This window comes from Ornithorhynchus anatinus, chromosome 9 (assembly GCF_004115215.2).
Source record: "Ornithorhynchus anatinus isolate Pmale09 chromosome 9, mOrnAna1.pri.v4, whole genome shotgun sequence".
In the NCBI taxonomy this organism is placed as follows: domain Eukaryota; kingdom Metazoa; phylum Chordata; class Mammalia; order Monotremata; family Ornithorhynchidae; genus Ornithorhynchus; species Ornithorhynchus anatinus.
This window is the reverse complement of record NC_041736.1, coordinates 36,408,963-36,436,339: the sequence shown is the minus strand read 5'-3', so window position 1 is coordinate 36,436,339 and position 27,377 is coordinate 36,408,963. Positions and strand designations below refer to the sequence as shown.

Here is a 27,377-nt window from a genome sequence, read left to right as displayed (position 1 = left end):
TAATTGCACTCTGTTGTCCAGTGACAACTTCCACATTTCTCACAGTTTTGTTTATCTTTGGGTCTCTTCCAACTTTCCCAACTTCTGTTTTGTATCAGCTTGCCCTCTAAGGGTAAGTCCTAAAATTTTAACTGGCCTGCCTGAAGAAGAGAAAGCTGAGATTAATGAATAATGGTAACCAATACTACAGAGAATGAAGATCACTTATTTTCCATCCCCACCAAAGCTAGAACAGGAAGACCCGGACTTTCTTCATAGCATGAGGGATTGACAACAGGAGTGGTTTCTCAAAATACGATACCTAGTTTCTGTGCCAAACATAAGAACCTAAGCAATGCCGTTAGTGAGTCGGTCGAATATTCTGTCTGAAACAATGACAATAGATTGCTTTCAGGATTCATGAAGGTTGCCGTCTTGATTTCCACCCTAATGTTTAGGAAGGTATCATTTAATAACCTTAACTTTTCCCTCTATATCCCTGAATTTCCCTCCATTAATCCACTGTCTGTTAGCTGATTCAAACCCTTCTCAATCTTTGCTCTTTTCATCCTGCTATTTAATAATGTCGGTATTTGTTATGCGTTTACTATGTGCAGAGCACTGTTCTAAGTGCTGGGGTAGATACAGGGTAATCAGGTTGTCCCACGTGAGGCTCACAGTCTTAATCCCCATTTTAGAGATGAAGTAACTGAGGCACAGAGAAGTTAAGTGACTTGCTCACAGTCACACAGCTGAGCCGAGATTCAAACCCATGACCTCTGACTCCCAATCCCGTGCTCTTCATCCTAGGGGTGAAAGCCCCATGTGGGACAGGGACTGTGTCCCACCTGATTTGCTTATATCCAACCCAGTGCTTGGTACAGTGCCTGCCCACAGTAAGCACTTAACAAATTCCACAGTTATTATGATTATTAAGTGACAGGAAGCAGTTGTGTGAGCCTGTGGTCCTGTCTCTGTATGTGTGTAAGTGCTATTTGTGTGTGTGGTTCCATGAAATCCCTCCCTTGAGAGCTGGGGCACAGGAGTGGGAAGGATGGGTATAGCATCCCATTCTCCGGGCCTGCACCTGGGGACAATGCCTAGCTCACACCTACCCGGCCTCAAAGCTCTAGGCCCATGAGAGAAGGGAGAGGAAGATGGAGGGTGAATGTACAGACAGGTCACAAAAAACAATATGGAAAAGAGCGGAACAGCAAACAGCAGCGTGGCTCGGTGGAAAGAGCACGGGCTTTGGAGTCAGAGGTCACGGGTTTGAATCCCGGATCGGCCGCTTGCCAGCTGTGTGACTTTGGGCGAGTCACTTCACTTCTCGGTGCCTCAGTTACCTCTTCTGTAAAATGGGGATTAAGACTGTGAGCCCCACGTGGGACGACCTGATTCCCCTGTGTCTACCCCAGCGCTTAGAACAGTGCTCTGCACATAGTAAGCACTTAAATACCAACATTATTATCAAAATCAAACTGCCTTATTCATTTGTCCGACCCTTCAAAACTGTACAATTATCTAGAATTAGATGGAAAGAAAACTCCCTGCGTGTTTTGGTCGTCATTAAAATTTGAATCCCCGTGCATTTCCTCCCCGCTAGGCCTATGTAGAAAAGCAGAGATTAAATGCCTCTTATCTTTGGACTGTGCTTATCAGTTTCCCTAAACTTCATTTAAATGTTTGGCTAAACAGTTAGGATTTGCATGATAGCTTCAGTGTCAGCAAATTCAAGCTCTGTGAAACCAAGGTGGAAGCAAATCCCAAACACAAAGTAAATTATTTGCAGAAACACTCTTCCTCTGACCCTTGGTGCTTAAATAAAAAGAACATTTGTTTGTTTTGGGGTTTTTTTTTTTTGCTTTTTTTAACTAATGTCAGTGGCCAGGTATCAGAGGACCCAGGAAACACACCAAAGTTAACTTCCAACTCCTAGCAAGTCCTCCCCTGCAATCAATCTGTGGAAAAGTAGGAAAGTGGAGCTGTTCAGATCAGTAGATGGACTTGGAATCAAGGAAATAGCAGAAAAGTAAACTGGAACAGGATGAAACAGTGGGTATGTATTTTCAGATACATAATTGTAACACTGTTTTACGAACACTTTTTTTTATCATATGAGTTTTAAAATAACGATAGAAAAACTTCTTCACTTAAGCCCTTAAGAGAATTCTCAGCTCCTTCCCCCCGCCCCCACCGCGAGTCTGCAGGCTCCTCCCTCGAGATGATAATCTGCTGGTGGGCGGAGATCGTATCTATCAACTCTCCTGTACTGGACTCTCCCAAGAGCCTAGTGCAGTGTTTGGCACCCAGTAAGCACACAATAAAATACCACTGGTTGATTGATCCAGGGTATTTATACAGAGCACTGTACTGAGCACTTGGGAGAGTGCAATACAATGACATTCTTGTTTGCTTGGGGTCATCGCCAGACAGTAAACTTTTTGCTGTTTTCATTTGCTTAGGGTTTTCCTCTTCCGTGTTTTGCACGTTTCTATTTGGCTCTGCCTCTCCTGGCATGTGGTTATAGACTTTCCTGCTTATGGCTGTTTCCTGATCTTGCTGCTCTTTGCCTGGCTGTGGTTCAGAATATCTTCCCAAGTTGGTGGCCTGTTTCAGTGCTCTAAACACAGTCTTGTCCTGTGTGGTCGAGTCGGCTCTGACCCATAGCGACGCCATGGACACATCTGTCCCAGAACGGCCCACCTCACCTGCAATCTGGTAGTGTACCCGTAGAGTCTTCTTGGTAAAAACATGGAAGTTGTTTACCATTGCCTTCTTCTGCGCCTTGGACTCTCTCCCGGGCCGCTCTGTCCGGCCAGGTTGAGTTTTGACTTGTAATAATAATAATAATGTTGGTATTTGTTAAGCGCTTACTATGTGCCCAGCACTGTTCCAAGCGCTGGGGTAGACACAGGGGAATCAGGTCGTCCCTCGTGGGGCTCACAGTCTTAATCCCCATTTTACAGATGAGGTGACCGAGGCACCGAGAAGGGAAGTGACTCGCCCGAAGTCACACAGCTGGCAAGCGGCCGAGCCGGGATTCGAACCCATGACCTCTGACTCCAAAGCCCGTGCTCTTTCCACTGAGCCACGCTGCTTCTTGTGGCAGATTGTCTTTCCCTCGCTAGCCACTGCCCAAGCTGGGAATGGCACGGACGGGCCTCTGCTCGACTCCCCTTCCCGTAGCCGAGATTGGTAGAGTCCCGGAGACTCTGCGGGGGCAATAATGATAATAATGTTGGTATTGGTTAAGCGCTGAGCACTATTCTAAGCGCTGGGGGAGATACAGGGTAATCAAGTCGTCCTACGTGAGCTCACAGTTAATCCCCATTTTACGGATGAGGGAACTGAGGCACAGAGAGGTGAAGTGACTCGCCCACAGTCACACAGCTGACAAGCGGCAGAGCCGGGAGTCGAACCCATGACCTCTGACTCCGAAGCCCGGGCTCTTTCCGCTGAGCCACGCCGCTTCCCCTAAATATCCGGAAGTCCTTCGAGCCGGAATCGAACCGGCGACCCAAGGATGACTGTAGGAAGGTCAGCTACGGTCCTCCGCTCTACCAACTGAGCCGTCGAAGGCCTCGCTAATCCTGAGAGGGGTCTATACATTATAGATACTCACAAATACTGTTGATATTGAAGAGGAGAAGAGGGCTTCACGTAAGTTCATGCTGTGGAGTAGGGGTTATAATAATGATTACGGTGTTTTTTAAGTGTTTACTAGTTTGCCGGGCACTGTACTAAACACTGGGGCGGGTACAGGGAAATTGGGTCGGACGCAGTCCCCGTCCCACACGAAGCTCACGGTCTCCATCCCCATTTTACAGACGAGGCCCCCGAGGCCCAGAGCAGTGAACCGACTTGCCCGAGGTCACAGCAGACGGGTGGCGGAGCCGGGATTGGAACCCATGACCCGAGAGCAGAGGACTCGGTCAGTCGGTGGTATTTACGGAGTGCCTAATTAATCAATCAGGTGCGTTTATTGATTATTTACTGATTATCTGAGCACTTGTCTCCAATCGCTTGCTCTCACACCTAAGACAGTGGTGTCCTTAAAGAAAGAAGTAGCAGGGTGTAAGCGGATAGAGCACGGGCCCGGGAGGCAGAAGGTCATAAGTTCGAATCCTGACTCCACCACTTGTCTGCCGTGTGACCTAGGGCAAGTCACTTCACTTCTCTGGACCTCATTAACTCATCTGTAAAGAGGGGATTGAGACTTCGGGGCCCATGCGGGACAGGGACTGTGATCAGATCGGTCCCCTAGACCGGGTTGGTTGTGGGCGGGGAATGTCTCCGTTTGGGGTTGTACTGTACTCTCCCAAGCGCTCAATACAGTGTTTCGCACGCAGTGATCGATTGACTGACCGAATGAATGAATGAAAATGACAACCCCACTCTAGACTGATGGGGAATTACCAGGGGGATGATCACTTCTGCTTGGTGTCACTTTAGTTGGGCAATTCTTAGGTCCTTGCTGGTTCCGGACCATGAGAGCAGCCAGCCTATTTTTAGATTTCCAAAAAGTGCTTCTTCACCCAACCCTGCTCTGTTCACTTCTCACTCTGGGCTTCAAGGCTCTCCTTCACCTTGCCCCCTCCTACCTCACCTCCCTTGTCTCTTTCCACCGCCCACCCCGCACGCCCCGCTCCTCCGCCGCCCGCCTCCTCGCCGTCCCCGTTGTCGCCCATCCCGCCGTCGACCCCTAGGCCTCGTCCTCCCGCGGTCCCGGAACGCCCTCCCTCCTCACCTCCGCCAGACTCACTCTCTTCCCCTCTTCAAAACCCTCCTGAGAGCTCACCTCCTCCAAGAGGCCTTCCCAGACTGAGCTCCCCTTTTCCCTCTATCCCCCCTTCACCTCCCTTCAGCTAAGCCCCCTTTTGCCCCCTTTCCCTCTGCTCCTCCCCCTCTCCCTTCCCCTCCCCTCAGCCCTGGGCTCCTCCGCTCATTTGTATAGATTTTTTATTACCCTATTTATTTTGTTAATGAGTTGTACATCCCCTTGATTCTATTTATTGCTCTTGTTTGAATGAGATGTCCATCCCCTTGATTCTATCTATCGCTATTGTCTTTGTCCGTCTCCCCCGATTAGACCGTAAGCCCGTCAGTGGGCAGGGACCGTCTCTATCTGTTGCCGATTTGTCCGTTCCAAGCGCTTAGTACAGTGCTCTGCACATAGTAAGCGCTCAGTAAATACTATTGAATAAATGAATGAATTATTAATGTTAGAAACCCTCCTGCCTTAATGTTGGAGAAGCAGCGTGGTTTAGTAATAATAATAATAATAATAATAACGTTGGTATTTGTTAAGCGCTTACTATGTGCAGAGCACTGTTGTAAGCGCCGGGGTAGATACAGGGTCATCAGGTTGTCCCACGAGAGGCTCACGGTCTTCATCCCCATTTTACAGATGAGGGAACTGAGGCCCAGAGAAGTGAAGTGACTCGCCCGCAGTCCCACAGCTGACCAGTGGCGGGGCCGGGATTCAAACCCATGACCTCCGACTCCCAAGCCCGGGCTCTTGCCACTGAGCCACGCCGCTTCTCTGTGTATGTGTATATATCTATGATTCTATTTATCTATTCTGACGGTATTGATGCCTGTCTAATTGTTCTAAGAGCCCGGGCTTGGGAGTCAGAGGTCATGGGTTCGAATCCCGGCTCGGCCGGCCACTTGTCAGCTGTGTGACCGTGGGCGAGTCACTTAACTTCTCGGTGCCTCAGTTCCCTCATCTGTAAAATGGGGATGAAGACCGTGAGCCCCACGTGGGGCAACCTGATCACCTCGTATCCTCCCCAGCGCTTAGAACAGTGCGTTGCACATAGTAAGCGCTGAACAAATGCCATCGTTACTATTACCTCCCCCAGCGCTTAGCACATAGTAAGCGCTTAACAAATACTAACATTCCCATTATTATCTCCCCAGCGCTTAGCACGTAGTAAACGCTTAACAAATACCAACATTAGTATTATCTGCCCAGCGCTTAGCACATAGTAAGCGCTTAACAAATATCAACATTAGTATTATTATTAATCTCTCCATCGCTTAGCACAGAGTAAGCGCTTAACAAATACCAACAGTACGATTATTATTATCTCCACCCGCGTTTAGCACAGAGTAAGCGCTTAACGAATACCCACATTAGTATTAGCGTGGCTCAGTGGCAAGAGCCCGGGCTTGGGAGTCGGAGGTCATGGGTTTGAATCCCGGCCCCGCCACTGGTCAGCTGTGTGACTGTGGGCGAGTCACTTCACTTCTCTGGGCCTCAGATACCTCATCTGTAAAATGGGGATTAAAACTGTGAGCCCCACGTGGGACAAACTGATCACCTTGTATCCCCCCAGCGCTTAGAACAGTGCTCTGCACATAGTAAGCGCTTAACAAATACCACCATTATTATTATTATTATGCTCTCCCCCAGCGCTTAGCACAGAGTAAGCGCTTAAGCAATACCCACATTAGTAGTATTATCATCTCCCCCAGCGCTTAGCACAGAGTAAGCGCTTAACCAATGCCAACATTACTAGTATTATCATCTCCCCCAGCGCTTAGCACAGAGTAAGTGCTTAAGAAATACCCACATTAGTAGTATTATCATCTCCCCCAGCGCTTAGCACAGAGTAAGCGCTTAAGAAATACCAACATTACTAGTATTATCATCTCCCCCAGCGCTTAGCACAGAGTAAGCGCTTAACCAATACCCACATTAGCATTATTATCATCTCCCCCAGCGCTTAGCACAGAGTAAGCGCTTAACCAATGCCAACATTTCTAGTATTATCATCATCATCTCCCCCAGCGCTTAGCACAGAATAAGCGCTTAAGCAATACCCACATTATTATCATCATCATCTCCCCCAGCGCTTAGCACAGAATAAGCGCTTAAGCAATATTCATTCATTCATTCAATAGTATTTATTGAGCGCTTACTATGTGCAGGGCACTGTACTAAGCGCTTGGAATGAACAAGTCGGCAACAGAGACAGTCCCTGCCGTTTGACGGGCTTACAGTCTAATCGGTTATCATCTCCCCAGCGCTTAGCACAGAGTAAGCGCTTAAGCAATACCCACATTAGTAGTATTATCATCTCCCCCAGCGCTTAGCACAGAGTAAGCGTTTAAGCAATACCCACATTAGTAGTATTATCATCTCCCCCAGCGCTTAGCACAGAGTAAGCGCTTAAGCAATACCCACATTAGTAGTATTATCATCTCCCCCAGCGCTTAGCACAGAGTGGGCGCTTCAGCCACCCCCTGGTTATTTTTATTATGAGGTCCATCCCCGCACCTGCCTCCAGGTAGGGCCCCGGCCGAGCCAATGAGGACGAGGGTGACAGCCGGGCCCCCGCGGGGGCGGCCAATGAGCGGGGGCGTTCCATCGGCCGCGCCCGCGTCCCCCCGCACCGGCCGAGCCAATGAGGGCGAGGGTGACAGCCGGGCCCCCGAGGGGGCGGCCAATGAGCGGGGGCGTTCCATCGGCCGCCCCGCGTTCTCCCCCCTCCCCTCCGGCCGAGCCAATGAGGACGAGGTTGACAGCCGGGCCCCCGCGGGGGCGGCCAATGAGCGGGGGCGTTCCATCGGCCGCCCCTCTGTTTCCCCCCTCCGTCCCGCTCCGTCCGCGAGCGCAGGCGCGCGGTGGGGCGCGCGGCGTTGCGCAAGGCGGGCGGTTAACGGCCCCTCCGGGCTGCGCAGGCGCAGTGGGCAGCCGGCTCGGCCCCGGAGCGGTCCCTCTCCCCCGGGTGAGGTTCGGGGGCAGGGGGAAGGAGGGAGGGGAGGGACGGTCCTGGGACGATCAGGGGGGTCAGAGAGGGCAGGGGAGGGTCTTGTCAGGTTCATTTCATCCTATTTATTTGCAGGGGTTAAAGGGGAGGGAGCCTGGCTGTGGCCGAATTGTCCATTCCAAGCGCTTAGCGCAGTGCTCTGCACAGAGTAAGCGCTCAATCGATACGATTGAATGAATGAATGAAAGGGGGAGGGGCCTATCAGGTCCATTCGTTCATTTAATCCTATTTATTTGAAGGCGTTAAAGGGGTGGGGGCCAGAGGGGGGAGGAGGAGGGGCCTGCCAGGTTCATTCCTTCATTTAATCGTATTTATTTGAAGGGGTTAAAGGGGAGGGAGCCTCTCTGTTGCCGAATTGTCCATTTCAAGCGCTTTGTGCAGTGCTTTGCACGGGATAAGCGCTCAATAGATACTAGTGAATGAATGAAAGGGGGAGGGGAAGGGCCTGTCAGGTCCATTCCTTCATTTCATCCTATTTATTTGAAGGGGTTAAAGGGGAGGGAGCCTGGCTGTGGCCGAATTGCCCATTCCAAGCGCTTAGCGCAGTGCTCTGCACAGAGTAAGCGCTCAATCGATACGATTGAATGAATGAAAGGGGGAGGGACCTGTCAGGTCCATTCGCTCATTTAATCGTATTTATTTGAAGGGGTTAAAAGGGGAGGGGGCCTGGCTGTGGCCGAATTATCCATTCCAAGCGCTTAGCGCAGTGCTCTGCACAGAGTAAGCGCTCAATCGATTCGATTGAATGAATGAATGAAAGGGGGAGGGACCTGCCAGGTCCATTCCTTCATTTCATCGTATTTATTTGAAGGGGTTAAAGGGGAGGGGGCCTGTCAGGTCCATTCCTTCATTTAATCCTATTTCTTTGAAGGGGTTAAAAGGGGAGGGAGCCTCTCTGTTGCCGAATTGTCCATTCCAAGCGCTTAGTGCAGTGCTTTGCACGGGATAAGCGCTCAATAGATACTAGTGAATGAATGGGAGGGGAAGGGCCTGTCAGGTCCATTCCTTCATTTCATCCTATTTATTTGAAGGGGTTAAAGGGGAGGGAGCCTGGCTGTGGCCGAATTGCCCATTCCAAGCGCTTAGCGCAGTGCTCTGCACAGAGTAAGCGCTCAATCGATACGATTGAATGAATGAAAGGGGGAGGGACCTGTCAGGTCCATTCGCTGATTGAATCCTATTTATTTGAAGGGGTTAAAGGGGAGGGGGCCAGAGGGGGGAGGAGGAGGGGCCTGCCAGGTTCATTCCTTCATTTAATCGTATTTATTTGAAGGGGTTAAAGGGGAGGGAGCCTCTCTGTTGCCGAATTGTCCATTTCAAGCGCTTTGTGCAGTGCTTTGCACGGGATAAGCGCTCAATAGATACTAGTGAATGAATGAAAGGGGGAGGGGAAGGGCCTGTCAGGTCCATTCCTTCATTTCATCCTATTTATTTGAAGGGGTTAAAAGGGGAGGGGGCCTCTCTGTTGCCGAATTGCCCATTCCAAGCGCTTAGCGCAGTGCTCTGCACAGAGTAAGCGCTCAATCGATACGATTGAATGAATGAATGAAAGGGGGAGGGGAAGGGCCTGTCAGGTCCATTCCTTCATTAATCGTATTTATTTGAAGGGGTTAAAGGGGAGGGGGCCTATCAGGTCCATTCGCTCATTTCATCGTATTTGAAGGGGTTAAAAGGGGAGGGGGCCGGAGGGGGAGGGTCCTGTGAGGATGAGGGGGGTTAGAGGGGAGGGAGAGGGGCCTGCCAGGTTCTATTCCTTCATTTAATCGTATTTATTTGAAGGGGTTAAAGGGCAGGGAGCCTGTCAGGTTCATTCATTTAATCGTATTTGAAGGGGTTAAAAGGGAGGGGGCCAGAGGGGGGAGGGGAGGGGACTGTCAGGTTCATTCCTTCATTTAACCCTGTTTATTTGAAGGGGTTAAAGGGGAGGGGGCCAGAGGGGGGAGGGGAGGGGACTGTCAGGTTCATTCCTTCATTTCATCCTGTTTATTTGAAGGGGTTAAAGGGGAAGGGGCCAGAGGGGGGAGGGGAGGGGACTGTCAGGTTCATTCCTTCATTTCATCCTGTTTATTTGAAGGGGTTAAAGGGGAGGGGGCCAAAGGGGGGAGGGGAGGGGCCTCGCAGGGTCATTCATTCATTCATTCACTCATTTAATCGTATTTATTTGAAGGGGTTAAAGGGGAGGGAGCCTGTCGGGTTCATTCGTTCATTCATTCATTTAATCGTATTCATTTGAAGGGGTTAAAAGGGAGGGTCCTGTCAGGTTGAAGGGGGAGGAGTAAAGGGGGAGGGGGAGGGTCCTCTCAGGTTCATTCAATCGTATTTATTTGAAAGGGTTAAAGGGGAGGGGGCCAAAGGGAGGAGGGGAGGGGCCTGTCAGGCTGCGGGGGGTTAGAAATAATAACAATAATGGTATTTGCCAAGCACTGTTCTAAGCGCTGGGGGGCGAGGGGCGGGGGGATACAAGGTGACCAAGTTGTTCCCTTTGGGGCTCACAGTCTTAATCCGCATTGTACAGAGGAGATCCCTGAGGCCCAGAGAAGTGACGTGCCTTGCCCAAAGTCACACAGCTGACCAGGGACGGGGTCGGGATTAGAACCCATGACCTTCTGACTCCCAAGCCCGGGGTCTCGCCACTGAGCCCCGGCCAAAGGGGGGGGCGGGGAAGGTCCTGTCAGGTTGAGGGGGTTAAAAAGGAGGGCGGGGAGGGTCCTCACTGTGCTCGTTTGTATACATTATTTATTACTCTATTTATTTTGTTAATGAGGTGTACATTCCCTTGATTCTATTTATCTTGATGATTTTTTGTCTTGTTTTGTTTGGTTCTGTTTTGCTCTGCTGTCTGTCTCCCCCATTTAGCCCGTGAGCCCATCATCGGGCAGGGATTGTCTCTATCTGTTGCCCAATTGTCCATTCCAAGCGCTTAGTACAGTGCTCTGCACATAGTAAACGCTCAATAAATATGAATGAATAACTGAATAATACTAATGTTGGTATGTGTTAAGCGCTTACTATGTGCAGAACACTGTTCTAAGCGCTGGGATAGATACAGGGTCATCAGATTGTCCCACATGAGGCTCCCATTTTACCGATGAGGGAACTGAGGCCCAGAGAAGTGAAGTGACCTGCCCACAGTCACCCAGCTGACAGGTGGCAGAGTCGGGATTCGAACCCATGACCTCTGACTCCCGAGCCCGGGCGCTTTCCACTGAGCCAAGCTGCTTATCTTGATGATGATGATGATGATGATGATGTTTTGTTTGGTTCTGTTTTGCTCTGCTGTCTGTCTCGCCCGTTTAGACGGTGAGCCCGTCTTTGGGCAGGGATGATCTCCATCCGTTGCCCAATTGTCCATTCCAAGCGCTCAGTACAGTGCCCTGCACATAGTAAACGCTCAATAAATATGAATGAATGAAAAAAGGGGAGGGGGCCAAAGGGGGGGAGGGACAGGTCCTCTCAGGGTCATTCATTCATTCAATCGTATTTACTTGAAGGGGCTAAAGGGGAGGGGGACCAAAGGAGGGAGGGAAAGGACCCTTGGGGAGGAGGGGACGGGGCGAGAAGGTTAAATAACTGATGGTATCGCTTAAGTGCCCAGTATGTGCCAAGCGCTGTTCTAAGCTCCGGGGGAGTTACCAGGTGGCCCCACGTGGGGCTCACTGTCTTCATCCCCATGTTACAGAAGAAGTAACTGAGGCAAGGAGACGGGAAGTGACTTGACCAGTCACACAGCTGACGAGTGGCGGAGGCGGGATTGGAACCCACCACCCCTGACTCCCAAGCCCGGGCTCTTTCCAGTAAGCCACGCTGCTTCTCTTAAGGTTTAAAAGGGGAGGGGGCCCAAGGGGGCGCGGGCGGGGCTGAGAATCTTAAATAATACCGATGGTATTGCTTAAGCGCCTCCTGCGTGCCAAGCAGTGTCCTAAGCGCTGGGGGAGATCCCGGGTAGCCCCACGTGGGGCTCACGGGCTTCATCCCCGTTTTACAGAGGAGGCGACTGAGGCACAGAGACGGGAAGGGACTTGCCCAAAGTCACGCAGCTGACAAGAGGCGGAGGCGGGATTGGAACCGACCACCTCCGACCTCCCAAGCCCGGGCTCTTTCCACTAAGCTTCCGCTCCCCTGGTGTTCACCTCCTGCCTGGGCCTCGTTCTCCCCTGGCCCGTCGTCGACCCCTGGCCCACGTCCTACCTCCGACCTGCAATGCCCTCCCTCCTCACGTCCTCCAAATTAACTCTCTTCCCCTCTTCAAAGCCCTACTCACCTCCTCCAGGAGGCCTTCCCAGACCGAGCCCTCCCTCCCTTTCCCTCTGCTTCTCCTCCCCCCCTTCCGTCCTTCTGCCCTTCCCCCCTCCCTCCCCCAGAACACTTAATAATAATAATAACGTTGGTATTTGTTAAGCGCTTACTATGTGCCGAGCCCTGTTCTAAGCGCTGGGGTAGATACAGGGTCATCAGGTTGTCCCACGTGGGGCTCACAGTCTTCATCCCCATTTTGCAGATGGGGTAACCTAGGCCCAGTGAAGTGACTGCTGACAAGTGGCGGGGCCGGCATTCGAACCCATGACCTCTGACTCCCAAGCCCGGGCTCTTTCCACTGAGCCACGCTGTTTGGCTCCCGCCACCCGATGGGGACAGGGCAGGCCCGAGCGGTCTGTCGGTGGTATTTATTCAGTGCTTAATTAATCGATCAGTGGCAGTTACTGAGCGCTTATAGCGCGCATTTGTTCATTCAGTCGTATTGAGCGCTTACTCTGTGCGGAGCACTAAGCTCTTGGAAGGTATAATTCAGCAATAGAGAGAGACAATCCCTGCCCACACCGGGTTTACAGTCATCAAAGCAAGTGAACAGGCATCAAGGGCGCTCAAATCCGACACTCTTCCCCCCTTTCAAAGCCTTACTGAAGGCACGCCTCCTCCAAGAGGCCTTCCCTGATTAAGCCCCCCTTTCTTCTCCCACTCCCTCCTGCGTCGTCGTCACCCTGACTCTCCCTTTATTCATCCCCCCTCCAATGTATATTATGTACATATCTGGAATGTATTTACTTATGTTAACGTCTGTCACGCCCTCTAGATTGTAAACTCGTTCTGGTTAGGGAAGGCGTCTTCTTATCGTTGTCTTGTTCCCTTCCAAGTGCTTAGTACAGTGCTCTGCACCCCGCAGATGCTCACTAAATGTGATTGAAAGAATGGATGAATCTCTCTCCCCCTCTAGCCCTCAAATTCATCGTGGGCGCATATACTCTTGATTCTCTTTATAATAATAATAATGTTGGTATTTGTTAAGCGCTTACTGTGTGCAGAGCACGGTTCTGAGCGCTGAGGCAGATACAGGGTAATCAGTTTGTCCCACGTGAGGCTCACAGTTAATCCCCATTTTACCGATGAGGTAACTGAGGCACAGAGAAGTGAAGCGACTTGCCCACAGTCACACAGCTGACAAGTGGCAGAGCCGGGAGTCGAACCCATGACCTCTGATTCCGAAGCCCACGCTCTTTTCACTGAGCCACGCTGCTTTGATTCTATTTATTGCTATTGTTCTTGTCTGTCTCCCCCGATTAATAATGCTGGTATTTATTAAGCACTTACTATGTGCAGAGCACTGTTCTAAGCGCTGGGGGAGATACAGGGTCATCGGGTTGTCCCACGTGAGGCTCACAGTTCATCACCATTTGACAGATGAGGGACCTGAGGCCCAGAGAAGTGAAGTGACTTGCCCACAGTCACCCAGCTGACAAGGGGCAGAGCCGGGAGTCGAACCCATGACCTCTGACTCCGAAGCCCAGGCTCTTTCCACTGAGCCACGCGATTAGACTGTCAACCCGTCAAAGGGTAGGAACTGGTCTCTATCTGCTACCGATTTGTCCATTCCAAGCGCTTAGTACAGTGCTCTGCACATAGTAAGCGCTCAATAAATACTATTGAATGAATGAATTACTCTCCCAGGATCTTAGTACAGTGCCCTGCACTTAGTAAGTGCTCAATAAATAGGGTTGATTGAGAGTCTACACAGTTGGGAGACACGTTCCCTGTCCTTAGGCTAGTGTGCACACCCTGTGCAGAGCGTTGCTTGAAGGGGATGGAAGAGGACACTACAGAGGAGTCGATAGACACGATTCCTGCCTTAAAGGAGCTGATCATCTCAGCGGAATCCTTAAAAATAAAATCCAGGTGTAACTAGAGTAAACCCAAGGACATTCTTCCGGAGCCGGGTGAATTGGACATGACAAGTGAAGGGGGAGAACGGGTCAAAAGAAACGAATCCTTTGAAGTGATGGGAGGGCAAGATTCATCTTGCCCCCCCGTATTGAAAATTTTGGGTGGGAACCCTATTTAATGTTGCCTGGGTTTTGTTTTCTTTATAAAGACAAATTTGTGAATAGAAACCGTGGAAAGTTTTAAGAGACTTTCTCAAGTGTTAACCGCAGATCAGTGGCCGCTCCACGGTATTTGTCCTTAAAATCCCGAAGTGAGGTTAAGGGAGGTTAGTGATTTGGGACTAGGTAGAGAAGAAGGGTAATTTGCAGGTTCGGGGCTGGTTGTGGGGATGGGAGTCAGGTTGGGGAGGGGTTAGAGAGCAAATATGTTTGCCTGCTCTTACAGTTACTCCTGGAGACACTGTCCCCCTGGTGACATCAACCGGAGCCCAAACATTCCAGGGAAAGGTTGGGACAAAGGAGAGGTGAGGCGAGAAGCGAACAGTGTTCATTCAGTTGAAATGAGCGCTTATTTTTTTGCAGAGCGCTATACTAAGTGCTTGGGAGAGAACAATATAACAATAAACACACATTCCCTGCCCCTAACTGTTCCTGCATTCTGCCTCTTGCTAGGGACCTTGGGGTTGTAAATAAAGGAACTCCGATAAGAAAAGGGGAGGTTGCTAACTTTGGGGGATAACCCAGGTTAAATGAAAGAAACTGTGCTAGACGAGGGGGTCAATCTGTAGTTAAAGCAGGATTTTGTTTTTAAGGACTCTATTACTGAATCACTACCGCTTGCGCCTCACGTACTCCTGTCTGGGGAGACTTAAGTGATTTATCTGGATGCTTTGTATAAACATGCTGCAATGTCTCTTTTCTGTGGTAGAGCGGTGTTTGTGCCATAAAACGGCCTACATACAAACCCATTAACCCCAGGGAAACTACGCCTACTCTTCTGGGAAGGAAGATGAGGCAATTCGCATTCTTCCCCAACGGACTGTGGAACCCACAAAGTGCTGACCAATAGTGCAAAACTCCCTAAAATGTACCGTGGCACGCGGGAATACAAATCTAGCAAATCAGTCGAGCAGTGGTAGTTACTGAGCGTTTACCATGTGCAGATCACTATATTAAATTCTTGGGTTGTTAAAGTAATCAATTGTATTTGTAAAGGACGTCCACATCAAGAGAGACAAGAGTGAGGCCCAGTGAGTTGATAGTAGACGATCAATCGGTCGTATTTATTGAGCGCTTACTGTGTACAGAGCACTGTACTATGCTCTTGGGAGAGTACAGGATAACGGATTCGGTAGACGTGTTCCCTGTCCACAAGGAGTTTACAGTCTATAGGGGGAGAGAGACACCCGGGCTTGGGAGTCAGAGGTCATGGGTTCGAATCCCAGCTCTGCCACTTGTCAGCTGTGTGACTGTGGGCATCACTTCAATTCTCTGGGCCTCAGTTCCCTCATCTGGAAAATGGGGATGAAGACTGTGAGCCTCATGTGGGACAACCTGATTACCCTGTATACCCCAGCGCTTAGAACAGTGCTCCACACGTAGTAAGCGCTTAACAAATACCAACATCATTATTATTATAAAGAAATGACGGTTATGTACGTCATAAGTGCTGTGGGGCCGAGGGTGGGATGAAGTAGGGATGCAAATCCAAATGCAAGGGTAACGCAGAAGGGAGAGGGAATAGAGGAAATGACTTAATCAGGGACGTTCTCGGAGGAGATGAGATTTTACAGTGGGATGTGTCTACATCCTTGCCCTGGAGGAGGTTACATTCTAGCAGAGAAGACAGATATCAAAATTAATTACAGGTAATATGAAGACATGTACATAAGTGCAGTAAGGGATGAGATAGGAACGTAAGGGCTTAGGGGTACGGACTCAAGTGCAATAAAGTGACCCAGCAAGGAAGGAGTTTTCATCGTTCTTAATCAGGAAATAGAGGGGAAGGGGATAATCTTAGTGAGTGTAACCATTTTGGATATGAGAGAGTGCTATAGATTTGCTGTCAACCAAACCCACCATTACTCTCACCCATCCAGAGGTGGGGTTTTTTTTTAATGGTATTAGTAAAATCCTCCAGGGGTTGCCTATCAACCTCCGCAGGAAACAAAAAATTCTCACTCTGGACTTCAAGGCTGTCCATCACCTTGCCCCCTCCTACCTCACCTCCTTTCTCTCTTTCTCCTGCCCACCCCGCACGCTCCACTCCTCTGCCGCCCACCTCCTCACCAACTCCCGCTCCCGCCTATCCCGCCGTCGACCCCTGGCCCACGTCCTCCGCTGTCCTGGAACGCCCTCCCTCCTCACCTCCGCCAAACTCACTCTCTTCCCCTCTTCAAAGCCCTACTGAGAGCTCCCCTCCTCCAAGAGGCCTTCCCAGACTGAGCTTCCCCTTTTCCCTCTGCTCCCTCTGCTGCCTCTCTGCCCCCCCTTCCCCTCCCCTCGGCTAAGCCCCCTCTCCCCCCTTTCCCTCTACTCCTCTCCCTTTCCCTTCCCCTCAGCACTGTGCTCATTTGTATATGTATTATTTATTACCCCATTAATTTTGTTAATGAGGTGTACATCCCCTTGATTCTATTTATCGTGACTATATTGTCTTGTTTTTGTCCATCTGTCTCCCCCGATTAGACGGTGAGCCCGCCCATGGCCAGGGATTGTCTCTATCTGTTGCCGAATTGTCCTTTCCAAGCGCTTAGAACAGTGCTTTGCACATAGTAAGCCCTCAATAAATACTATTGAATGAATGAATGAAGGACTTTGTATGTGCCAGGCAGTGTATTAAGCGCCGTGGTAGATACAAGTTAATCAGGTTGGACACAGTTCATGTCCCACATGGGACTCACAATCTACATTTTACAGATGAAGTAACAAAAATTAATTGATTTGTCCAAGGTTGCACAATAGTCAAGTCGTGGATCCAGAATTAAAACCCAGGTCCTTCTGACTCCCAGGCTTGCGCTCTATCCAGTAGCACACACTGCTTCTCCACTTTCTCCTATCCACTGATGCCCCACTACATTGTCAGCTCCTCGAGGAGAAGGATCTTATTTACTATCCTGAATGCTCTCTTCCAAGAATTTACTACAGTACTCTGCACGTAAAAGACACTCAATATACACTGCTGGTTGATTGGTGTCCCAACCAAATGGAAGGGGAGGCTTTAATCCCAATTCTGATGAATTCGTTCAGTCATGTTCATTGAGTGCTTACGGTGTGCAAAGCACTGCGCCAAGATCTTGGGAGAGTAAAATACAACAACAAACAGACACATTCCCTGCCCACAAAGAGCTCACATTCTAATCCAGAAATGGGGGTCATACTTCTTTCTCCTCCCTGATTCGTTTCCCCCTTACCTCCTGCTTTGGCATAAGGAGGGGTAATATAATTAACGAGATCCTTCACTCCCCTTTTAATTCGGGGAACCCCTTTTCTACCTCAAACCAAGCATTTAGCGTAGTGCTTTGCACCCAGTCAGCGCTCAATAAATACGATTGAATTGAATGAATGTTAGCGAGTGGGGCTCAAGAGAGGCCGTTGGCCGTACCACAGGCTCTGAAACAGATTCAGTCATCACCTCTGTCAGCAGTGCCCAAGTTTGTCTCAGTCTCTATCTCTCCTGCTAGGTAGCTCCTTAAGGAAAGGAGAACTTGTATACTATTTTGTAGTGTGCCCTCCCAAGAACTTAGTATGTGTAATTAATATGCTTGATTAGTATGATTCGGTGGAAACTGGGATATCTGAAAATTTGAGCTACTGATATTTGGATAAGCAAGAGATTGCTGAACTACACTGTATTTGAAATAACTGAATAAATGGCCTTCAAGCCATTTTTTTTTCTGTTATCTGAGCCACAACTCAGTTAATCAGTCCTCTAGACTGTGAGCTTGTGGGCAGGGAATGTGTCTGATCGTTGTTATATTGTACTCTCTCAAGCGTTTAGTACAGTTTTGTGCCCCCATGAAGTGCTTGATAAATGCCATTGAGAGATTGGGGGACTTCAGTAAAGCAGACATGATCACAATCTTTGTAAGAAATTGTAAGTTGACAGCATGGTATTTAATCTAAATGAAACTTTCAAATTCATTCATCAATAGTATTTATTGAGCGCTTACTATGTGCAGAGCACTGTACTAAGCGCTTGGAATGTGCAAATCGGTAAGAGAGACAGCCCCTGCCCTTAGTCTGATATCCAGTAACACTCGGTAGCCATCTTAAGATCTTTAAGCTATGAGAGGCTAGGTCATAGGTGAGAATGTGTATGTAGTAATTTTCTTTCCCTTTCTATTGAAATCCAACACAAAAGAAAACTAATCAACATTACCTCAATTTGTAAAGCATTCACCATTTGTTTTTAGGAAGTCAAATGTATCTAAAGTTACTATGTTAAGACTCAAACTTGGAGAGGCCATAAGGCTCCATATAATCACATTTGATATATGATATGTAACGATTAGAAGTTTTTTTCCCGCACTCCCAACAGAAAGTCTTTTCTGAGGTCTATTTATTTGCTTTACATTAAAGTTCACCCAGAGAAAACATAATTTTATTTTGCAACCAAAAAAGTACTATATCATATATTTTTCCTTGCACTCATAATCCCAAATTGCAGAATCGATTTGATTTGGTCCTTATGTGGAGCAAATGAGATTTAAATGGACATGAACTAAGCTTGATTTTAAAAATTGGATAGAAGTTTTTCTTTAAAAGTTCATTTTTAGTTTGAGGTTGTTTGAAAGTTTTAGCTAAATATGAGCTCATATTATGAGAAACAGAAAACCATTTTACAATGATGGGTTAGGACTAGTTGCCATACAAATTTGCATTTCATGTGTGTTTCCAAATGTATGAGGTTTATTCTTAGATTTAGTCAATGGAACTTTCTAGACCAGGTGTAGCATATGACTTGGATAAATCAAGTTAGAAAGGACATATGCTGGCTTCAGTTACCCAGTCAATTCTAGTATTAGAGTACCTCTTTTGCTTGACTAATTTTTGTGGGGACCCATGTACAAACATCACTTACAAACCTAAGGGTTTGAAATATAATTATTACTTCAATTTCTTAGAACTATCAAAAAAACTTGAGAATTTTGTCAACTAAAAAGGGGATCAAGAAGCCATGGGCCTATTTTAACCAACTAAATGGGAACTGGTTATTCAGACTTTGGCCTGATCTTACAGTGTCCATTCTTTGACTCTGGGTTCAAAGAGACCCTGGGTTCAGTGTTCAAATTTCAGAGATAGTTCCTGGGTCAGGAGTTAAGGGTGAAGCTTGCAAAATTCAGGAGCTGGTGAGATACCATGTGAGATGGGAGCAATATGTGCCTATCTCTCCCACCCCTTAAAATTCATTGGGGAGACTGGGCGAATGTGTCGACAATAAAATATCCAATTTCAGGGGACAATAAAATATCCAATTTCAGGGGGAGAAAGTAAACTCGAATCTGTCTAAAATGTTTCAATAATCTTTGTCTTGAAAGCAATTTATCATTATCGTACGCTTACAAGCGTAACAGTAGAAAATATGGACCATAGAGGACTCTATACTCTTGGACTTCTTCACGTCATTGCTTGTGTGACACTTATCTTAGAATAAGAAAGTTGGCACTTAAAATTATAAATACTTAAGCATACTTTAAACAGTTTGACTTAGCAAATAAATCAGGCCCTACCTGTTCATTTACAAAATAAAGTTATAATAGATTTAGGTGGATAATTTTACGATTTTTAAAAGAATAAAAATCTTGGGAACAACAAGGGAGGTGGAATATTACAATTAAATAAAGAGAAATTGAGTTGAGGCTCATCTATCTATAGTATTGCTTGCTTATGATGTGTAGAGCACTGCATTAAATACTCAGAAAGTTACAAAAGAAGTAGAAGACATGATCCTCTGCCCTCAAAGAACTTAAAGTAATTTTCAAGTAGGAAGGAGTGCTTATGTAGTAGATCAACGAATCAATCAATTGTATTTTTTGAGGGCTTACTGTATGCAGAATCCTGTACTAAGTGCTTGGGAGAGTACAATATAACAGAGATGGGAGAGTAAGTATAATAGAGCAAGTAAACTGATATTAATACGAAAGTCCTGTGACAGGCCGTGAGTCCGTTAAGTCCCGAGGTGGTGTGAAAATGCTGATATGATCGTTGAGAGGATAAGACCCAGGCAGAAGAAAAATTAAAAGGGATCAGCCTACTAGAGGAGGTGGGATTTCAGAAAGGCTTTGAAGATGAGGGAGCTGAGGACTGGCAGATTTAAAGGGAGAAGGAGTTCTGGACAGGAGGAAGAACGTAAGTCAGAGATTGAAGATGTTATTTAATTTTCCGAGAGCTCTGTAAACATTTTAGTTGATAAATTACTACTGCAGTTACCATTGCTGAACTTATATTTTTAGGTCTCCTGGATGTTTTCCCTTGAAATGTCAAGCACAATGAAGTTAGTATTGACCTTCATTTTTTCTGGAACTCTAACCGTCTGTGGCGGAAATACAACAAATAGTTTGTTACCTAGGTTACTGCTGGTCTCTTTTGATGGTTTTCGGGCTGACTATCTGCACAACTATGAATTTCCCCATCTCCAGAAGTTTATTGAAGAGGGTGTCTTAGTAGAACAAATAGAAAATGTTTTTATTACAAAAACCTTTCCAAACCACTACAGTATAGTGACAGGCCTGTATGAAGAAAGCCACGGCATTGTGGCTAATGCAATGTATGATGCAGCAACAAAGAAGTATTTTTCAGAGCACAATGACAAAGAGTCCTTTTGGTGGAATGAAGCAACACCTATTTGGGTGACCAATGAACTTCAGGCAAACAGAACAAGCGCTGCTGCCATGTGGCCTGGAACCGACGTAAAAATTCACAATACGACTCCTTCATACTTTATGAATTATAGTTCTTCGGTAACGTTTGATGAAAGGTTAGGCAATATTACCCACTGGCTGACCAGCTCTGACCCTCCAGTCACCTTTGCAACCCTTTACTGGGAAGAGCCAGATGCCAGCGGGCATAAATACGGCCCCGAAGGGACAGAGCAAATGCGTGCGGTGTTGAAAGAAGTGGATAACCACGTCGGCAACCTCGTCCAAAAACTCAAGGCACTAGGACTGTGGGAAAGTCTTAATGTAATCATCACGAGTGATCATGGGATGGCTCAGTGTTCCCAGGATAGACTGATAAACTTGGATACCTGCATCAGTCGGGGGAACTACACGTTAGTAGACTCGACTCCAGTTGCTGCGATACTACCTAAAGGAAGTATGTACTTTTTTCTGAAATATGTTTATAAACTCGAACGTGCACGGTCCAAGCTGAGGATATACGACCCATAGTGAGAGTGCATATGAAGAGCCTTTCTCTTTGCCACTTCTGCAGGTTCCCAGGGGCAGCCCATATATTCTCAGCCTTTGTCAGAAATATACCTCCACCTAGAGAATGTATTCTTTGACACCCCTGAAAAGTCAGAACCCCCAAATCTTCAAGCTTGCATGTTTAATGGTTGAAACATTTTACACGCTGGATGTCTTTAGTAAATCCCTGTTTTCTTATTTATATATCCATTATCCTATACCTTTTTTATTATTATTGCCCTGTTCCAAAAATGCTGATATACTTAAGGCCTCGAAGTTCAGTTCGGGCACCAAAACTGAGTTTCTGTGAATTCCATATTGATGAGAGAACGATGCTAGTATTTAGCCAGAATTCTTCCTTCGGTCATAAATTTGCCCTTCGATAATGTCTGCAATTTAGAATTTGTTGTTGATTTGTTTCTCTCCCAGATAAAACTTATGTTTACAACTTGCTGAAAAACTGCAGCCTAAACATGAAAGTCTATCTCAAAGAGGACATTCCGAAAAGATTTCACTATCAACATAATGACCGCATTCAACCCATTATTCTGGTGGCCGATGAAGGCTGGACGATTGTACAGAATGATTCACTTAAAAAATGTAAGTGCTTTCTTTGCACATTTCTGTTAGCTACGTGGGCTAAATTAGATGTTAGCATAAACCGTAACACTCTGTTTTGACTCTGTGGAAAGCTACTTACTGGTAGAATGATAACTCCTTATTGTAAGTAGACTTCTCTCTGCCTCAACATCAGAGAACTTCAAGCTAAGAATAGAATCACTGTATTGCCTCAGATCGAGTGTTAATTTGTAGCAGTAGTAAGCATATTTACTGATTGCCTACTGAAAGAAATTGCAGTTCAAAACACTTAGAAAAGTACCAAGGAGGTTCAACCCCCATCCCAGACCTTAAGGCGCTTACAGTACAGTTGGCGAGACAAACGAAGGAGTTACTAGTAGGCAAAGCACTAGGAAGGACAAGGGTTAAATAGGAAACAGAACAAAATGTCCCAAAAGGAAATATCTGAATAAGTGAATTGAGTACTTATAGATGCTGAACGGGTATAAATACCCAAGTCCTTAGAGCTGTCTCCTGGCGGCTCTGACTCGGTGTGAAGGGAGTTAATGGACTTACTGGATGAGGAGGAGGAGGTGGGAATTCCATGGGGTTTTGAAGGGGAGGAGGAGTAAGGTCTGGTAGATTTGTGCAGGGAAGGCCAGGGGAACAGTAGCAATAGCCAACCCATCTCTATTATCCAGTTAATGTGTCCTGGATGCATATTTTGGTAGGAAAAGCAAGTTCTTTTTGTTGTTGGTATACTCTCTTGGTTTTATAGCTCACTTAAAAAATACCTCAATGAATTCCTAGTTGTGGAAAATTCCATTGTCCAGAAACACTGATCTGGATTGATGGCAGGGGGAGGGGGCCACCTTATTGAATGAACAAAATGAGGTGATGCCAGAGGAAGCATCCTCTGAAAGCAAGCCCTGCAGGTAGAACTGATAGCCTCATCCACCTCTGCCCTTCCTTGCTATTTTCAGAACATGGTTGTAGCAACAGTGCGAGGCTCTCTGCTCTAAGAGGTGTGCTACTATTTTTTATTTTGCTTTGGGTCCTTCTCCTCCCCTCCCCCCCAACCCCCTCCCCCCAGTCCTCTTCTGTTTTAAGGAATCCAAGGGTGACTTTCCCAGGCTTTTAACTCAGCAAAGTCCCCTAGCAAAATGCAAAGACAATGCCTCCTTAACTCTCCTCTCCTCCCTCAACCTGATGTCAGGTATATTCCCCCGTTGACCACAGTGGCCCTAGAAAACTAGCCGCTTACCGTCAGGAAAGCTCTAAAACTTGCAGTGGCAGAGGGAGGAGGAGAGACACTTAGTCTGGGTGTTTGCTTTTTCACATTTGGCCTTTTTTGGATTGCAGATATAAAGTTTTTTTCTGTATATTAACATCACTTTGTTTTCTCAGTAGGTGACCATGGTTATGACAATACTCTGCCCAGCATGCATCCCTTTCTGGCCGCTCACGGTCCTGCCTTTCACAGAGGCTACAGACAGAGGTCAATCAACACTGTCGATATTTATCCGATGATGTGCCATATCCTAGGATTAAAGCCACAACCCAGTAATGGAACTTTCGGGAACACCAAGTGTCTGCTTGCGGATCAGTGGTGCATCAATCTTCCGGAAGCTATTGGAATAGTTATTGGTGTCCTCTTGTTGCTAACTACTCTGACCTGTCTTATGATCATCATGAAAAACAAGATGGGATCACCCCGTCCGTTTTCCCGACTTCAGCTACAAGATGACGATGATGATCCCTTAATTGGATAGCAGAGGTGGTGTGTCAACATCATTTGAAGGATAGGAGCGTCTCGAAGCACACGTGTGGAATCGACATCAGCCATGGACTAACACTGCACAGAATTATGCCCGTCATGAATTTTAGTAGACAGAACCTCTGCCAGACTTTGTGGATGAATCTTTTGTGTATTCACGATTAGAGGATCTCTGGACCACAGTAAGATTCATCACATAACATCCGGTGAGGTAAAGGATCCGTTTCTACAACTGGAGGTCATTTTTGTAAATTACTCAATGCTACAATACTTTGGCAGTCGAGGCACAGCATGTACTAATATGGAAAATAGTATTACAACTTTACTAGTACTGGAAATGAACCCAGTGAATTGTGGAGCCTAGTGAATTTGGAAAAATATTAACACTTTAGTTTCTTGTGAAATTTAATATATTTTAAAATAAATCTATGTTTTTGCAATTCTTGCACACTTATGTACGTATCAGGGAGAAAAGGCTTCTGCACTTTTGCATTTATTTGAAAATGGAGACACTGAATTCTTATCTGAAATATACTGATAAATAAATCAGGCAGACAATAAGAGAGCCTGTAGGGAAAAGAATGGTTGGACAGGATGACCTCAGATTTGAGATTCGGTAATTGGGCTATTTATTTAAAGTCAGTGTTTGTCCAACCTTCTTTGAGTAATAGGACTTGAAATTCATTGTTAGCTTCTTTGTCTTCTAAAGGTCAGTCCTTTCAAATACAGGTTGTTCCTTATTTCTTATCAGTCTCACGGACACTCTTTGGAAGAGACATTTTCTATCCTTAAATACATTTTCAACTGACTGTGTCAAAGGCCTAAATTTTGTCACTCTTAGCAGAGGGAGCAAAGTAAGAGCTAATCACGTTTGGGCTCCCTTCAGATTCTTTTAGTTTTGTTTCTCCACTTATTTGCAGATTTAAACTTACAGCTATTTTGGAGCAACTTAAAATGGGGTACCCCGATGTCAAAGAAAAGTGATTTCAATATCAGTCCATTTGAAAAATCAGCATTGGAGTAATACATTGGAACATTTGGTACAACTGAGAATGTAACTTTTTAGATTACTGTATTTATCCCCAAGCCACCTGCCATGTATAAACCACCATATCTAATTTTAAATGAATTTAGCCTGGTTTTCTCTCAGTGTTTGAGGGCCCAAGGGACACTTGAATCTACTTCTGATATAGGTTACTCTGGTAGGGAGAAAGGAAGTCATCTTTATTTGAAAGCACATTAGGTGACTGAATTTTTAAGTATTACTTTGGAAATGCGATATTAAGGGGCGAGACCTATATCCGAAAAAACTAACAACCTCGAGAACCTCAAAGTGGAGCCTTTTGTTAGATAATCCTGCCTTTTTACTAGCCCCGCTTTTTGTTTCTGAGTTGCTCTTCAAATCCAGGTGTAGAGGATAATTAATAATTGCTAAAATAGTTGATAGACAAAATCTTGCTTTGGAATGGATTGATTAGGACTAAAAATACACAATTTAAATACAAAATGTTTGGAGAATATTTTTAGGGGCTAGTTTATGGTGGAAGGATTAAATATTGCATTTTTACATACTTTGTTACATGCAGAAAATGTTTAAAGCTAAGGTAGTCAGTGTTCACGCAGGTACGAATTGTGATCAAGTGGGCTGAGGGGAAGGTAAAATCAATCCTCCTTAAACCAAGTCCCAGGAAGTTCTGGTGGTAAATTAGTAGCCTTATTAATTTTTAAGGGTAATATAGTATTGCCACGACTGCTCTCTCATTAAAGTTCAGTAAATGCACATTTCAGAAGAAGACCTTGCCAGGTGGAAATAAACCTACAGTTGAGGGCCTATTAAGGGAGTGGAAGAAAAGTGTGGTAATAACCGTATCTCTTCCTCTTCTAGAAAACACATTTATTTCTCTGTGCTCTGGCTCTCTATAAAATGTTTCTTAAAAACCTCACCCCAAGGATTCCATACATGTTTAACTTTTCATGTAAGTGAAATTGTAAACAAATTTAATTAGGTCAAATTTAATCTGAGGTTATTGTAGCAAGGATATTTTGTGAATACAACAGTTAATGAAGGCCAAGGAAATGTATTTATCTAAAGGAATTGCACTTAATGACTTTTTCGAAAGGGTCTATATTTTGTTCAACTGTAGCCTGAAACCCTCTGGAAACCACTGAATAGATTAATTCTAAAAGATTAGACATGAGAAAATTATATTGTTACAAGTAGGTTTTGTATTTAAAATACAAGGTGATAACAAAATTGAATTCTTTTGGCTAATGGAAGGAAAATACTGGTATCAAAGTAAACATTGCCAGTTATAGGAAGTAAGAATCTGCTTGTTTTTGGCTAATCACACCTTAAATTATGGCATCATTTCTGGTAATGTACAAAGCAACAGTTATAGTACCACTAGTTATTAAAAATGGTGTTATTAATAGAATTTAACACCTTTAAAGTGCTAAAGCCCATATATTACATATTGTATATGTTGAATCAGTGTGCTAGAAATCCACTAGACTATCTGTTTGGATTCTCAGCTTTTTGGAACAATGAAGGTTTGAGGATTTTTCCCAAGATCGAGTAACTTCCTGCACTGGGAGGGCTCTGCGGAGGGTTAAACTTTCATGAAAGTACAGGTGATAGTCTTTAATAAAGGGGCAATCTGTATTCACTAATGTGAGCGAAGTAAATGGAGCCCGATGTTTGTTGAAAATGAGTGCCTTATTACATTTATATTTTGACTATTGTTTGTGGTCCGTGTGGAAAGCTTTTGCTTAGAGAAAAATAAAGTTATATTATTACCCAAATCACACTTTTAAAAAGTGGTTTATTAATTTGGGGGGGAGGGGAGGGTGAGAGTTCTAAGTGTGTTTATTTTCTATGCCTCTCACAGAATTTATCAGACAGCTCTTAAGATGGACTCTGCCCCATAAAAAGTTTCCAAACTTAGACCAATGCAGCTTTACAATACATCGGTTTAGACTTTATTCGTAGCCTCCTTTATGGTACTAATTCTGGGTGCATGCAGGAGGAGAAAATTTAACGAGACGAGGTGGGGAAGAAGAGGCTAGGGGCCCGGGAAGTGACCAGATTGAAAGTCAGTGTCACCAGGGAGGCTCAGCGTGTCCATTTAACTTTTGATTAACTTAGTTATCATGGAACCTGTCCCACCCTATATAATGTAGCCCTATATTACTTGCCAGCAACTGAATCTACAGTTCTGGGTAGTAGTAATTAAAACCGATCCAGAGCAGACCTTGATCCAGGAACCAACCCCCCATTTATAACACTGTTCCTATCAGAAAATCGGTTCACACTTACAGTGTTTTGACTTTACAGTTTGTGAACTTCTGCACAGTCCCCAGCCCCTTTGCTTAGAACCTCGTTCCTCCTCATTCACCAAATCTCTCCGCCTTTTAAGCCCTGCTAAAATCCTACCTCTTGCAAAAAGCTCTCTCTCACTTGATCCACACTTTCTTGAGGATTCTTTTTTTGGCACATGAAATAAAATTTGATTTTCAACCTAAATTATACTTCTATCTGCACAGTGGCTATTAGGGTATAGATGGGGGTGGGGGGAAGGAGGGAGGAAGGGGAGAGGAGTATTTATTGAATTTTGTTAATTTAGTTCTATCAAGCAGGGCAGAAATAGGATCAATTAATTATATTTGCTGAGGGCTTACTACGTGCAGAGCAATGTAGTAAGCACTTGGGAGAATATAC

At 46.0% G+C, this 27,377-nt stretch overlaps 1 protein-coding gene and 1 non-coding gene across 4 annotated transcripts; one reads left to right on the top strand and one right to left on the bottom strand.

The window, feature by feature from the left end:
• Window positions 1–3,471: 3,471 nt before the first annotated feature.
• TRNAY-GUA lies at window positions 3,472–3,561 on the bottom strand. Its single transcript is given in 2 exon segments — window positions 3,472–3,507; window positions 3,525–3,561. It is a non-coding gene; the product is annotated as a tRNA-Tyr (tRNA).
• A 4,056-nt stretch (window positions 3,562–7,617) lies between these two features.
• Window positions 7,618–26,461, top strand: ENPP4 (ectonucleotide pyrophosphatase/phosphodiesterase 4). 3 transcript variants are annotated; one of them, XM_001511370.4, is made up of 4 exons: window positions 7,618–7,718; window positions 20,371–21,232; window positions 21,754–21,924; window positions 23,290–26,461. In XM_001511370.4, the coding sequence occupies exons 2-4, from the start codon at window positions 20,380–20,382 to the stop codon at window positions 23,652–23,654; spliced, it is 1,389 nt and encodes a 462-aa protein (XP_001511420.1). In that variant the 5' UTR covers window positions 7,618–7,718; window positions 20,371–20,379; the 3' UTR covers window positions 23,655–26,461. The 3 variants fall into 3 exon arrangements, with proteins under 3 accessions (XP_001511420.1, XP_028927582.1, XP_007665171.1); XM_029071749.2 differs by lacking the exon at window positions 7,618–7,718 and adding an exon at window positions 11,535–11,554; XM_007666981.4 differs by lacking the exon at window positions 7,618–7,718 and adding an exon at window positions 20,024–20,266.
• Window positions 26,462–27,377: the final 916 nt, after the last annotated feature.